This window comes from Chelon labrosus (genome assembly GCF_963514085.1).
Source record: "Chelon labrosus genome assembly, chromosome: 3".
Lineage (NCBI taxonomy): Eukaryota > Metazoa > Chordata > Actinopteri > Mugiliformes > Mugilidae > Chelon > Chelon labrosus.
In genome coordinates this window covers 5267499-5283422 of record NC_140339.1, presented here as the reverse complement: position 1 = coordinate 5283422, position 15924 = coordinate 5267499, and the positions used below count along the sequence as shown (strand labels likewise).

General features: G+C 41.0%; 1 protein-coding gene across 1 annotated transcript in view; it reads right to left on the bottom strand.

The window, feature by feature from the left end:
* Window positions 1-3448, bottom strand: part of LOC311485388 (glypican-6-like) — a gene marked incomplete at its 5' end in the record, with an annotated part of 158186 nt that extends 154738 nt beyond the window's left edge. Inside the window, 2 exons of the mRNA XM_084540755.1 lie at window positions 3118-3287; window positions 3423-3448. Of these exons, the coding sequence (XP_084396881.1) occupies window positions 3118-3287; window positions 3423-3448 (196 nt within the window). The remainder of the gene's footprint in view (window positions 1-3117; window positions 3288-3422) is intronic.
* Between the last annotated feature and the right edge of the window lie 12476 nt (window positions 3449-15924).

The following is a 15924-nucleotide window of genomic DNA, read 5'->3' as shown; positions in this document are numbered from 1 at the left end:
ATCAAACTCTATCATATTTTATCTTAAAACCCTCTACAGCACAGCGTAGCCTCTGGGCAACAGAAAGTCTTTTTTAAGCCCCAAGCCCAGTACATGTGAATTTAAATGATGCCAACCAATCAGATTGTTGTAAAAAGTATCAGATTTCAGTCCAATAAAATGTGGGATTCACTATGAAGCATGATTTGAAGCAGGGGCATCCTTTTCTGGTACATGGTCACAAGAGGACATGGTGTGAGAAGAAGGGAAGAATATTTATCCTAATAATCATATATAAAATTATATAAACTGTATATTAAAAAAAATGTGTGTGTGTGAAGTTGTAGAGAGGGTTTCTGTCAGGCTTTATGAAGTATTTTTTATTTTGCATGTTCAGAAATTCAGTTTTTCTTTTGCCATCAGGGGTACATCTTGAGGGAGACGTTGCTAACGGTGTTTTTGAATGTACTCGCATGTTATTTCATGTATTTCTGCCCACAAAACTAGCTGCAAATGCAATAATATTTGACTTCTTTTAACACATTTTGACAGAAAAACGGACGTAAAATTGTTCTACGGGGGGACCCACGACTCCCACTCCAAATCAGGATGCCCATGTGTGACAACAAGGGAAGATGCAGGGCTCCTGGGTGCACAGGAACACCAAAGGTGATGTATAAAAACAAAAACAAAAAAACCTGCACCCCTGTTTCACGGCGCAGAATAACTGCTTTCTGAAACTTTTTACTGAGTGACAGCAACGTCTAACATGAGAATAAACATGACATGATGATGGAAGCTAAGCCTGTATTAAGTTAGACATGTAAATAAGTTTCAAGCGTTTTAAATTCTTTGTTTCGTGATTTGTTGACATTTCTGGAAGATTTCCTGATGTTTTTATTGCTCTCTAAAAGTTGCCTTATGGCGTATGACTTAATAATTTTCTCTGTTGTTTTGTACTATTGTTGCATCACGTTGGCCCTAGGCAACGAAAAAACATCTTAAAGTGGGGGCGTCTGAAATATATATATAAAAAAAATGTTTTGACAGTAAAACGGTCCAAAGTGAATCAGTAAATGACGTGTGCAGCAGAGGGGTCACTTTCTAGTATTTTCTTTCGACTACGCCAAAGATGTCTCCTTTTGATAAATATTCAATATAAGCTGCTAAAGAAGGAGAATCAACAACAGCTTAAATCCCCTCACCCATAGACTGTAGTACAATAACCCACCTGCACTACTATAGACAAATTTGCACTATTGCTAATTTTTATTTTTCCTCATTCTGCGACAGTTGTTTCTGCCTTACTGTTTTACAATGCTGCTATGCCATACCAGTTTACCGCTCTATATCAGTGTCACTTTAACTCACCACTGTTACTAATTACATTCATTTTTTGCACTACTGTGCACTTTTACATGCATTTATTGTAGATTTCATTGGGTGTTGCGGCTGTAGTTTATACCTTTGTGCCGCAATGGCTTCTATTTTTATTGCTTCTGATCAGAGAGCTGCTAAACTGTATTTCGCTGTTTGTTCTTTTACCGGACGACGACAATAAAAACTTCTTATCTTACCTTCTTAGCAAAGTGTTTCAGATTTCACACACACACAACTCCTGGTCTGATCTCTTTACTTTTATTTCCTGAACATATCATCCCTCCTGTTCGGTCATTTTAAGCCTTCAGATAAATTCAGAGCTGTAACTTCCTAGAGTAACATATACTTCTTATACACACACACACACACACACACACAATACAGAGAGCAGCACAGAGTGACACACATGTCCAACCACTAACAAGCCTATCACATTCCCATCACCCCAAAACCAAGTTTAAACCAAATAAGGCGGCTCTGTGATCATTACTGCCCGACACCGCCAATTACCAATCCAGTATCTCTATTCTGTCTGTAAGAGGCAATAGAGGGATTAACTTCAGGCCTCTCTGCTTCTCCTCTTTCCTCTCATGAAGCAGACTATGTTTACTGCCTAATCTCTTTTCTTGCTTTGGCCATAAATGTGATTACCACCACACAAGAGATAATAAAACCCCCATATCTCTGCTGTACCAAAGAGCATGAATTAAAACCTAAGCTGTAGCCTTGAGGAATATCTAAGCGTAAATAAAAGAAAAAAAAAAGAAAAAAAAAGAAATCCACAGCAAAAGGAGTATCTCATGTTGAGTGCACAGAGCCCCCTGCTGGTGAACACTATTCACTATTTAGCCAAATCCAACACAACAAGCTCCATGATCTTCTGTTGAATAGGAGCAACAGGTATGCAGCCACTTTGGAAACATTCTTGTGCCGCTGTTTGAAAGCCAAGTCTCATACGGGGCCACATTTACATTTAGGAAGCCGCACTGCCAAATTAACTGCAGATAAATTAGATAAGGTCTCACATATGAGTGCAGCAGGATTGTTGATGTCACCTCATGGCCGAGTCACCTTTTTGAGCTGAGAAACACCTCTCTTTACTGGTCAAAGAACCAGAAGGTGCAACTCTCGGTGTCACTTTCCCCTCTTAAATGCAACACTTATGGGTGATGATAGCACCTGCTGTGATTCTCAGATGAAGAGCATGATCATGACTGATGTTTTTGCACGGGTTGGGTCACTTCGGCGGTTTTCCTGGACACGTTAGATTCAGTGTTTGGTGTGCACTTGATGGGAGACGATGAATGGAATGCAGCTTGCTGTGATTCATCACAGGAAACGTAGGAATGGAGGGAACCACTGACCTTTAAATACCAAAAAAAAAAAGAATCACAAAAAAAAAAAAGGTCCCTTCCTTTCTGCCACAGTGGCATGCACCGGGTTTAAAAACCACAGCCAGGCTTTTTTAAAAAACACGTTTAGATTTAATTCAGACAAAAGCTTTGGCAAAGTCTGCCTCATGAAGCGGGACAAAATATAGATTTTTCAAAAATATCTACTCCGCACAGTTTGAATTTTAAAATAAAATAAACCTGAATGATGGAAGTGTGTGTGTGTGTATAAGGACCAAATAAATACCCGAAGGTTTCAGGAGGCTCACATAGTTCAGCGCCAATTTATTTAATCTGAGGAGGAAACGAGACCTTTCACGTGGTGAACTGCGCGAAACACGGCGATGATTTGTCACTTTCGCCTTACCTGATATTTCCTGATGAGGTACATTGACGAGGCTGAATCCTTTAGCGTTATAAGCTTGTCTAACCTCGCTACAGCTCCGCGCTTTGCTCTCACCACCAGATGACAGGGACAGCAACGACAGAGTACATAAGGCGACTTGCAGTCTCCACATCGCATACATCAGTGAAATCCTTGATAAGGTTTCTCAGAGAAATGCGAGCTCCTGCCGGAATAAAAACAAATCCAAAGGGCTGACTGGAAAGATTCCCCCCCAGCTGAGCGCGATCTCAGATGTTCATTGACAAAAAAAAATACCGGCTCCTCACTTCAGATACTGGTGTGTCCGCCTCATCTTCCCTCCGAAAATAAAAAAAAATAAAAAATAAAGAGCCCGGCGAGTGAGACAGCTCCCGGCTTGAACGAAAATCCTCGCGAAGAAGCTACCTGGTGCTCAGCGTGCCAACAACTTCTCCCGCACACACAGCTGCTCTGCGCTGATGTCTGTGTGAGAAAGGCGAAATGAAACGGAGACGCACGCTGCACGGCGAGCAGAGCGCACAAGGGCAGGGCAAAACATGGAGTGGAGTGGCTGCGACTTCAGCAGCTCGCATCCAGGGGCGCGCACTGTCCTCTGCCTCTGTGCATCCTTGGAAATGCACACCGTAGCGCATCGGCGTGGGCAAGGCGCATCTTGGAGGCGCGGGGGGGGTGGCGTGGGCGGAGCAGGGTGTGACACATTGACCAGGCGCTGGTGGTAATTTTCTTTTTAATGTCACCAGTCTGCAGCCTGTTCACAAACTCGCAGAACCTCTGCTGACCGCTTAGTGCAGTTTAATAAAGCTAAACGATGGGGAAGGATTCAAAACTCCTCTGGTACAGGACGCACAATATATCAGCTGTCAACGTTTTTTTGAGTTTGCATTGACTTACAGTCATTTCCTGGAGACCATAAACTCCAACTGAAACCTCAGGTTAACCTTGGAGTCTTATAAGTTAAAACTTTAGTACCGAGGCTCTGCACAATGTAGACCAGAATGAGCCTACAGGTGTACCCAGCACTGAATCTTTAACCTTTATGTGCCCGTTTTGAATATTTAACACCTAATTCCTACATCATTAGGTCTGATCACAAGTTTTTGCTCAAGACCTCTTCGCTAACAGGCTCTTTTCCTGCTGTCGCCTCCATTGCTCACCTATTTATAGTATTGTTCCAGAGAGAACCTTAATGCTTTCATTAATGGCGTCTTATATTTATGAAGACGGTTCGACCTAACCCAGTGGCCACAAACACCAAAAGACTGCAAAAGAAATGAATCATCGCGCCAGAGCATCAAAGTGATTTTCGTTGTCTTTTAACAACGAGGAAACTTTTGTTAGAAGAGGGAGGGAAAAAAGTTTTCCTATTATAATGAAGAAAATCTAACAAGAAAAATATCTTGTTATGACGTGAGATATTCTCTCTTGAGAGTGTAAAAGTAGACTGCATCTCATAATATCCCGTATAAACACCCCTGCTGTGTTTCTGTGTGTGTGTGTGTGTGTGTTTTTTTTTTTTTTTTGATTTTTTTTTTTTTGGAGCTGCTGCTAGCTCGTTAAAGTCAACTTTAAAATGCAGCTCAAAAGTGCAATTAGCCATAAGTCAGGGTTGCGGAAAGGAAATGATCACATGTTTCATTCCTTCAGGGCTAATGCAATAAAGCATTTTTGCTTTTGCTTGAGCATCAGACGGGGCTCTGATCAGCTCAGTATGTGGACACTGTAGGGTACTCTCCAGAGAAAGAGTGAAAGACGTTATTAAAAAATGATCAGTGCGTCAAGAATGTACAGAAAGACAAAGCAAAAAAAAAATTTTTTTAAAAAAATAGCGCCTCAGATCTTAGACCATTTGGGCGCCAGAGCATCTTCTACAACAGAAAGGCGTGCCTTTTCTTTTTAGTTTTTTTCAAAGTAACATTGCACAGCCTACGGAGTCATTAAGACTTCAATTTTCTATTAGAGTTCGCCCTAACGATCTAAAGTGGCTAATAGTGAAACCTTATACATGAATAGTCTGCTGCAAGTCTATTACTGAGTGTAAATTCAACTCCACACAGTTCCTCCATCCACTTTACTGCGTTTGCTGTTGTTTCCCTCCAGTTACACTTTCAAAATAATCCAGAGTTATTAGATTTTATGCGAGACTCGAATAAAGGGGTTTCACCGTAGCCTCCGGTCCAAAGAAAAGGCTCTGCACTCAGCACCAAGAACCCCTGTAATGTCGCCATTCCCAAATGTGGTAATGGATAAACATTGAGCAGATCAATGCAAACTGTTGCTGTTTCCATGTATTGACTGGTAGTGTTTGATATTTGACATAATAACAAGATGCCACATTACTGGAATAATGGTTGACTGTGCAAATTTGTCGGGCAAAGTGAAACAATGGTGGAGTCTGAAATGAGTCTGCAGGAGAGCATGCATTCATTTGTTAGTAATACTGAACGGATTTCAAATTAAGTCTAGTCAGTTCAGGAATGAAGTGTCAGGACTCCCGGCTGTCTGGTACTACTGACGTCGGCGTCCATCATTCTCAATGGAGTGATGGACGTGGGTCTCCTCCTACGGGTGAGTATATGTCATCTTCCTGTGAATCTCCATGGGTCAGTTAGAATTACCTGCCATGGCTAAATCAATGGGTACGTTTCTAAGATGTTCAGTACAACGAACAGAGCTGACCATGATCTAGCAAGAAGCTGTGGTTAAAATCCTGAATGAGATTCATACGTCGAATGTGCTGTCAGAAAACATAAATCCTATTATCCTATTAAACACTGTTATCTGTGGGATGATCCACAGAGGCCCCTCCCCTCAATGCATACTGTTGAAGAATATCCAAACGTAATATGCTTTTTAACTGAATATAAAGAATGGGAGTTGTACAAACTAGTCGGTTTGTCGAGCCATGATGGTTTAAGCATCATGTCGACGAGGCACTGATCACGTGACAAGAACAACATGGATGCCTCCTAGCAGCGGTTCAACAGGTGTGTGGAAATACTTCACTAAGGATGAAGCCCATGCTAACGTAACATGTCAGTTCTGAATTACAACTAAAGTGCTACTGCAATGCATCTGAAAAGGCTAACGCTAACGCTAGCAGAGGAACGGTCAGTTAACAACTTCACCAAACGCCCTGCGGTAACAAAGAGAAGGAGGCTGCACATCAGCTATCAGATAACGTTATGAGACCTTTAGCTGTAGTACACGGAGAAGGCTTCAGAGAAATATGATGCTACACTATCCCATCTTCCAACACGTGGAGTACTATTAAAAGCTGTTGATGGTGCTGCTTTGCTGCCTGTTTTTATACAGGCTATACATATCTGTAACTCACATTATGTAGCACATGAGCTGTCTGTTCTCAGCATATGTATTCAGGTCAAGAATATAGATTTCATTGTTGCAAAGCATTACTTTTATCGCATAACCCCAATTTCAGAATAATAACGGAATATTATGTTAACACATGTGTGAAGACATTATGCACAATTAGCTACTTAACAACTTTGTAGTTAAATTCCTGTCAATATCATTCATTTGAAAGGACAATTTCTTACATCGGGAATTTTCACATCTGCTGCGGTAGATAAATCCAACCATTCCACCGGCTCACAAATCCCCAGAAGTCGGCAAAATATAACACTGTCCTTGTGCACAGCTTGCTCAGTGACCCAAGTAGATATGAAGAGCCCATTCGAAAGAAGTCTGCATCAAAACAGAACAATTTGTGGATAGAATTTATTATACACCAATGAAAGCAATTTAAGAACACTATATTTAATTTATAAAAATAGATCCGCATAACACGCTGGTCCACTAAAAGAGGAAGAGAGACATGCAGGCATATTGATTTGTAGCTACTAGCATAATTCATAGATTCAAAGAAGCAACCAAAGTAAATGCACTCACCTATATCACTTCTATAATTTCTTCGCAAAAGAACACTTCAGTGGGTATCAATAGAAAGAAACAACCAATCTTAGGACAAAGCAAAAATTACTGCTGTTTGAGAATGAAATGAGATATACCCCCAGAACAAAAGCGCCTCTGTGGACGTAAATCAGACAGAAGATATTACTCCTCCGTGTCAGATCTGGACATTATCTCGGTGCTGCCGAGGAAGACGGATTCGGTCGTTTGTGTGATCTAAATGAAATTAATTTTTCCTCGTGGTTCTTTTTATGCGAGGCCTTTGTTTAATAAGATTAAGAAGAAAATCAGTCCTCGTCTGTGGAGGATGTGAGCAACAGTGAGTGAAAGTGAAACAATCAGTGATTGTTCAGAAAAGGCTGAGGAAGTTATTATTTTTCTTTTGAATTGAAATTAACTTAATTCAGACATTATTTGTCTGTAAAGTAACTGTCTATATTGTTTATGACTTTGCTATCCGTTATGTAAAGTATGTTGACGGGAATCATGAGCCAAAAAAAGATTTAAAAAAAAGTACATCTGAAGTATAATATGAGTATAAATGTATAAAATGTATAAATCTTTTGGGGAAACAGGAATAAAGCAGGAAAGTTTTCAACTATACACATTCATGTGTTGGCCATTATCATTTCTTCCTTGTGAAATACAAATGGATTATTTTGATGCTGAATAAAACACAGTGTTTTACAGTTTTCTCTCCATGCTTTCAGTACATGTTTGATGTTTTTTTATTATTATTATTATTCATGACAGGTATCAGATATAATGATATCCTTGGTAAGTACAAGTCATACATTACGTCTTTGTGGATGACGTCTGTGTTCTCAGATATGACTCAACTTTACATCCAAATACATCAGCCTCCATTAGCATCTGCCTGTCTTTTCTCGTCATACGATGATCTTGCCAAACTCTGCAGAGACATGCTACAGCTTGAAAACGTCACATCTACACCGATCAGCCAAAACATTAAAACCACCGGCAGGAGAAGTGAATAACATTGACCATCTCGTGACAATTCAGTCTTCTGCTGGGAAACTTTTGGACCTGGCATTCATTCATGTGGATGTTACTTAGACATGTAGCACCCACCTAGACCAGACCAGGCACCCCCCTACCCCACCCCATAGCAATGACACTCCTTGATGGCAGCAGACATCCCCAGCAGGATGCAGCCTGACACAGACACACACACAAAAACACTTTAGGAACAACTGAAAAAAACCCAAAAAAACATGAAGAACAGCACAAGGTGTTGACCTGGCCTCCAAATTCACTAGATCCCAAACTTATCAAGTATCTGTGGGATGATCCACAGAGGCCCCTCCCCTCAAAGGCCCCCCAATAACAACATCCTGTTACCAGACACCACAGGACACCCTCAGAAGGAAACTGTTTTGGAGGCACAAGGGAGACCTACACATTGTTAGGAAGGCGGTCATAATGTTATGCCTGATCAGTGAATGCCACAGTCTTGTATTGCTGTAGGAGTATATATTTTATGAATTTATTTGTTGCTTATTTGTTTGTTTGAATGCTCCTCCCAAATTATCCCGCACTGAATCATTTCATGTCAGTTCAGGTGTTTAATCTCTGTCTTTGGCGTCTTTTCAATTATCTATTCTATTTAGGGAGGGAATGCCGGTCATTGATGAACATCCTAGATCTTGAAACGTGTCTCCAAGCTCACCACTGGTTTCATCTGCACTGCACTGTAACAGCCCCCACTCAGCTAATAAGCCCTTGCTAATGAGGCCTAGAGATGATGGCCAGAAGGTGATCCTGCTAGTGGATCGATAGCTCGCCATGAGGAGTCAGCACAGGGTTCATCATGACTCATACTCAGTGCACCGCGGGGCTGAGCAGAAGCTGAGCTCTCACCACCCAGGCCTGCGGCAGCATCACAAAACAGTCAGACATTTGATTTCACCCTTTCATAAGTTATTAATGTCCTTTAGTTTTATTTTAACACTGAATCCGTTGTAAGACAGTCACTCAGACAGATTGACCTAAAGATAGATTGGCCAGTCGATGGCAATCAATGGACTGAGGATCTGGCCACGTGTCACCAAGAAGACAAACAGCTGACTGACGCCATTACTTTGTATGAACGGATGGATGAATGGATGGATGCAGATGTCTCCCTAATGGCTCACCATGGGTCCCCCAGGAAAAGAAGCATTATAATCATCCCTAAGGAGATTAAAAGGAGTAAAATATTTTAATGCAGGTAAAATAAAACATAAAATAAAATGCACAATGCACCAAGTTCAAGGAACACAGCTGCCTGCCAGTGCACGCAGCATGCAATGTCATAGCCGCTATGTGAGTTACACTGTAAGCAGATGAAGAATAAGGTCACTTTGTTCACATTAGCACAGCAAGCAAGGAGATGAATAATTAATCAGATATTTATAATTCATGGATGTTTAAGACAAATATGTGCAATTACTATAAAAAGGTAAAGCTCCTCATCAGACAGAAGACCTTGGCTTTATTCATGCCCCAGCAAAAAAATATCCACGCAAACAATGCAAGGGCGCACATATTAAAACGCACAAGATATGACGGTATCATGACACTAAAAAAAACATAAATAAATAAACTGACCATCTCCCCGCTTACTGGAGAATGTGTCGCTGCAGCCGCAAACTAAACAGAGCGGCCCGGACATCCTTCTTTATGCAGCCATGTCAACCAACATTTCCGAGGTGATATCTGCCTTCCCAGATCCTGTAATCCCAGATGCATTATCCCTAGCTCTCCTTCCTGTTCAGTGCGCCTGGAATATCTCCACATGGAGGAGTCATTGACACATCCAAACCATGTACTCAGACCGTCTCAACAGACTCTTTCAGGTTGTTTCTTGCCCTTTGCCCCCCCCCTCCAAAGCTGAAGACAAAACAACTGTAAAGGCAGTCACAGTTGTGAGCGGGATGCAACATGGGCTTCAGCAACACAACTTCCGAAATGTAAACCACTACCCATAAAAGTGGCTTTCAATTCATCCGCAACGCTTGTGGAAACAGCTACAATCTCCTATCTGGCTCTACACATGTCAAGTGATTGCTTGCGCTATGATGTTAACAGAAAAATAAATCAAGTGTTCATACATTGGTTCGTGCCATTTTCAAGTCGTGATACGCGGCGAGCAAATAACAAGCTTTGGTCATAGCTCTGTATGTAACAAGGTAGTCGTTAAACACAGTGTCTCCAGGAAATTGGCGATGTGTCATTCCGTTTAGTTTACATAAATGCATGTCCTTTTCTTACAGGTTTGCTGACGTGTATCACAGGCTCACAGCTGCACTCACACTGGGAAGCTTTGCTCCCATATTCCGAACACTAATATTGCATTTGCATACTGGCTCGCATGACTCGATGCAGACTCAGTGTGAAGTGATCTAAAGAGAATCAAATATATTCCAAGAAGTCTGCACCAGCTAATGATTTCAGATGTGAAGACAGAATCAATAAACTGCATGCCGGCTCAAATGTTAAATCAGAGTATGGCTGGTCCTTAATCATTTTCACACAACACGGAAAAGGTCATGTCAGTGTAGCATCAATGCATTGTTGACAGGCATTAATGGGATTAAACAGGCAGAGCCTGACCTATTATTTCAACAAATCTCTTTGTTTTTGATCAGGTCCATGTTGAGAGTGACAGACATGCGAACATCACCGCGGCCATCAACGGAAACAGCGACAGAATATTCCCAAATATTCCAGTTTACACTTAAATTACACTTAATTTATTTAAATGAAATGTACCAAATTAACATGCCGTGGTGTGACTGAGGGCTGTTTCCTCTAATTCTTAACAGAACACTTCATCTTGTCTGATACGCACTGCAACCTTGATAATTTATTTAAATGATTGCAGCGTGAGCCATTTTTATGTATCATACATAATTCAGAACAGTTTCAGGTGGTTGTTTTCATGGGATCAAAATTGTTTTGAGCTAATTAACGGTGTCCTAAGGCTTGGTAATTAAGGATCTGAAACTTATTGTAAATAGGGTCAAACGACTAACAGGGAGTGCTGCCGAGGATAAAAAGTAATCACCTCGACATCAAATGTTCCGTTGTCCAGGGTGAAGGATAATGCACAACCTGTTGATCACGAGTGGAGCAAATCAAGACTTTTTTAGTGTGTGATGTGCTTTTATATGAGGAGCTTTGAAGTCACCAAGATCTTTAGTCACTTAAGAAAGATCAAGATCAGGTTTATCCACGTGGGGAGCAGCAATCAACCTCCGTAAACTTGGGCCACGTTTAATCAACATGGGTCTTTAACAAGTGAGGGGGTTTTAATTGATAAACGCTATTAATTGCATTTTGTTAGAAAGCCTTGTCACTTTATTTTTAGTGCCCTTTGTGCAGCTTTATAACTTTTTTGTTGCACCAAAATGTGTTGCATCTACTGCATGTGTTTTTTTTATAGTTTTCCTGCAGCAGTTTTTTTTTTCCTGGTATTACCCATGTTTTCTAGCTGCGCATGATCCAATAACACACACACACGAATGAAGCTATTTGTTCCTGTTAACTTGTCACGCAGATAAATGAATCCAAGCTAAAATGGACGGTTTTTATGGACTCAGCTCACTAAAATGAAAGAAAAAAAAAAAAACTGCGACAGAGCTTAAATGCGGTTCATTCATCACTAAATGATTTTCCGTCCGTAAATTTATTTATGTGTTTTAATAATGGATAAAGGAAAATACGTCCGGTTGACGTATGGTCCCACGCACCAAATCTTTAAGCTGCAGTGTATGTACGCTTTAGGCTTTGCTGAGATCCCCAGTTAAGTCAGGGAAGACCGCTAAAGCTCTGTCCTCGAGGTTGTAGCAGAGGATGCACAGCTCCCCGCCCCTGCAAGACACGGCTTCATATTTGTCACATCGGCACGTCAGGTGATAAATAGGTCGACTCTGACTCCACTCATTAATGCCGTGCCTTAGGGGGGAGACACTGATCAAGTTACTATGTCAAAATTAAGTGATAACTTGGTAAAGTGTATTTCCACTGCAGCGAATGATGTGGAGGCGTCTTTTGGGAGACTGCATAAACAGGACTGAAGGCAGCTGAGTGTGGTGTAACTCCTCTTAGAGTGAGCAACAGGGTGGGCAAACACAGTGTCTGTTAGATTTTATATATCTTCAAATAGAGCTCTAGTGTCAGGATACAGTTTTGAAAAGAGTGAGGCAACCTCTGGTAATATCTTACTTGGGGGATCCCGTCCTTTTCATACATCTCCCAACACTGGTGCAGCTGGTCTGTGAAGTCGCTCTTTGTAAGACGAGACACCGTGGCAGGTTCAGTTGATGCTTTGGCGCTCGATTTTTCTCACAGACTGTCACAATTCCCGCTGCACCCTGGTCAAATCTCCCCGGGACGGTACACTGAACCAAACACAGACCTTCACATAACTCAGCTTTCCATCTCACTTTATCTGTTTGCCTGTGACAACACACCAGTGCCTGTGTCTACTCCCATGCCAGCTTCTTTTTTTTTTTATCTATCTTTTTGTGGTTGGCACATTACAACTTGGAACACTATAAAATATCTTTCAAAATACTGCCATCTCGCAGCAGGCCAGGTTTTGTGAACATCAAATCACTTGTCATGCTGCTTGTATTTCATTTTTGCCAGTATTAAACTGTATGTGAAAATAGTATTTGATTTACTGAGTGACTTTCACCTGCCAATTTGCCAACTTCCTAACAGTTGCCATCGCAAGTCAAGCTGAAGTTAAAACATATGTCTTTACATGAAAATACAGCTGCAGAGAGCTAGGTGTACTCGTTAATGATGCAGTGAGGCACCAAAATATTTACTGAGGCTGCCGCACTACTTTATTGAAAATGATATGTGTGTATATCGTCTGAAATAATGTGCATATGGGGTGTTTTATTGCGAACAGTTACAAGCTGCAAGCAATGGCAGAGTTGCAATCCGGGACATCAGATTCTGTATATCGTGCATGCTGAGATAAAATTCAGCAACATCACTGAGTCAGTCTTCAGTTTATAGCCACATCATCACACACATCAGGTGCATTGATCAGGCATAACATTATGACCACCTTCCTAATATTGTGTAGGACTTCCTTGTGCCTCCAAAACAGTTGTGACTCATCAGAGAATGGACATGGGCCTTCTGAGGGAGTCCTGTGGTGTCTGGCAACAGAATGTTGTTAGTGGGGGGCCTTTGAGGGGAGGGGCCTCTGTGGATCATCCCACAGATACTTGATCAGTTTGGGATCTAGTGAATTTGGAGGCCAGGTCAACACCTTGTGCTGTTCTTCATGTTTTTATTTTAGTTGTTCCTAAAGCGTTTTTGTGTGTGTGCCTGTGTCAGGCTGCATCCTGCTGGGGATGGCTGCTGCCATCAAGGAGTGTCATTGCTATGGGGTGGGGGTGCCTGGTCTGGTCTAGGCGGGTGCTACATGTCTAAGTAACATCCACATGAATGAATGCCAGGTCCAAAAGTTTCCCAACAGAACGCTGAATTGTCACAAGATGGTCAATGTTATTTACTTCTCACGGTTATAATGGTATGCCTGATCGGTGTAGGTTGTCTGTCAGTTTCATTCTAGACTGAAACAACAACAAGACTGTTATATTATGGACTAAAAATATCCAAAAACAGTATGTGTGTGTGTATGTGTGCGTGTAAGAAAAAAGCAGCACATTCTCACATTTGGTAACAGGTAATTTTTACAAAATTGACAATCATTTCTTAAACTAGCTGGTGATTCATTTTCTTCCAACACCTTATTGAGTAACTGCATGTCTGGAGAGATTTACTTGAAATTCTTGCCAAAGATTCATGATTTCCAACAGATGACTCCCTCACCATGTGGTGATCCCCATGGCTTTTCCTCTAGCAACACTATGAGTTGATGTTTGTAACTATGATGAATTTCTTAAAAAATTTGGTGCAGACATTCTCACTCCGCTCAGATGTGTCTAACTACTCCATTTTTGACTGTGCTTAAGATTCTGCACTATGCTTTTTTGTGCCAAGTTGCAAATGCTAATAAACTAAGATACATGGTATACTTGCAGCAACACCTATTCAATATACGCATGCTATTGAGAGAACGCTAGTAAACCAAACATGGCATTTACACAAAGAAAATGTAGAGCCACGAGCAAGTGAAACAAATTTAAATTTGTCTAAAATGACAGCCAGCAGCATGGTACTGCCCACGACATCAGGTCCTCCTCCATCGTCTTTCTTCGTTTTTGGCATACCTTTGGATAGATTGGAGCTTAATGTTTTAATGAGGCACCAGTTTGTGTTAGCATTATAAAATATTTGAGATAGATTTCTTTTTCATCTGCAGTGTTCCTTACAGCGTCTGGTTTGTTGTGATGATACTACAGTGGCATTTGTTTTACTTATCTCATTATAATTAAAGCCACGGCGGTATTTCTGGTCTTGCATCTTAAGAAAGCATTTCACTACAGTAAAGGCAATGCTGATGAAGATGACGGAGTAAAATATTTCAGCTGTCATTATCGTGACAAGTATGGCTTCACCTCATCTTTTATTCTCCCAGTCAGACTTCACATTCCTTTCCTTTCAGGCACTGTCACCCTGTCCTTCAGCCTTCAACAAGGAAAAGTCTTCAGGGCATCCTCTGAATAATTTTTATCTCCTCTGTCTGGTTTGCCTCCTTGTCCTTTAAGACTCTGCTGTGTGTTTGGCTCACTATTCCTCCTCATTGGGTTACGTATCAGCACGTTTTAGTCTCCATCTCATCTCCAGTTTTTTATTTGAAAGTATTCCTTATTGCATCGTTTCTACAATGACATGGTTGGCCTTTCCAACTCTGTGAAGCTTACATTTAAAAACAAGGACTCTAGATACATATTTCACTGACCTTTGCAGATGCAACGGGGGAAAGAAGAACCACCACGCATTAAAAGATTGGTTAAAAGTTTAAAGACTGGTTCATTAAAATGAAAAGGGAATATTTCGTAAACTCATATAATAAATTCCCTTTTTAAAGCGCTTTAAATCAGGAATAAAAAAAAAAGAAGCTACATTTCTAGATCAGTGCATAGAAACCACATTCAATGGAGCCTGAAGGTTTTTTATTTTTTTATTTTGAACTGGCAGTGGATTATTTGCTTTGTGAGACAAAAGAAAAATAGAAATAATCTTGTTTGAAGTAAAGCTACTTCGGCCACAACCACCTTTCCACCACGATTACAAAACAATACATCTCCAGGAGCAGTGGCATCAAATGTGTGACAAAAGAGCTCGAAATTAAAACTCATAAAGAGACCATTAAAGCAGCTACAGGGGCTATGAATGCCCAAAAGTAATTGAGGTACCCTTGTTTGCAGCAATGTACGAGAGTGTGTGATTGTCTACTTGTGGTGTAAAAGCAAAGGAACAAACAAGGAGCATAATAAATTGCTAGCTCTGATGATATTCTGGTTAAAGGTGTATTATTATGGATCAACACTGCAGTTTAGCTTTCGGGGAATCCACACTGGATAATACAAAGCAACTTCTGCTGAAGGAGCTAAGCTTGAGGACAAGATTACGCCACGGCTGTTAATGCCGAGGATGCTGCTGTAAGCAATTAAAATAACCTAAGAGGGAGAGAGAAGAGTTTAAAATCCTTGCAAGAAAGAGCCATAGAGGTTCCCTTATAAGAGGTTGTACAGACTAGTCGACTAGTCAGTTTGTTGACTTCACTGCTGTGGCGTGACGCTTTACGCGGCATGTCGACTGGCCAGTGATCATGTCACAATAACAACATGGACATATCCAAGAAATACAATAAAAGTAGTACTGCAGTGCACGCTCATCTGAAAAGGCATCCGCTAACGCTAG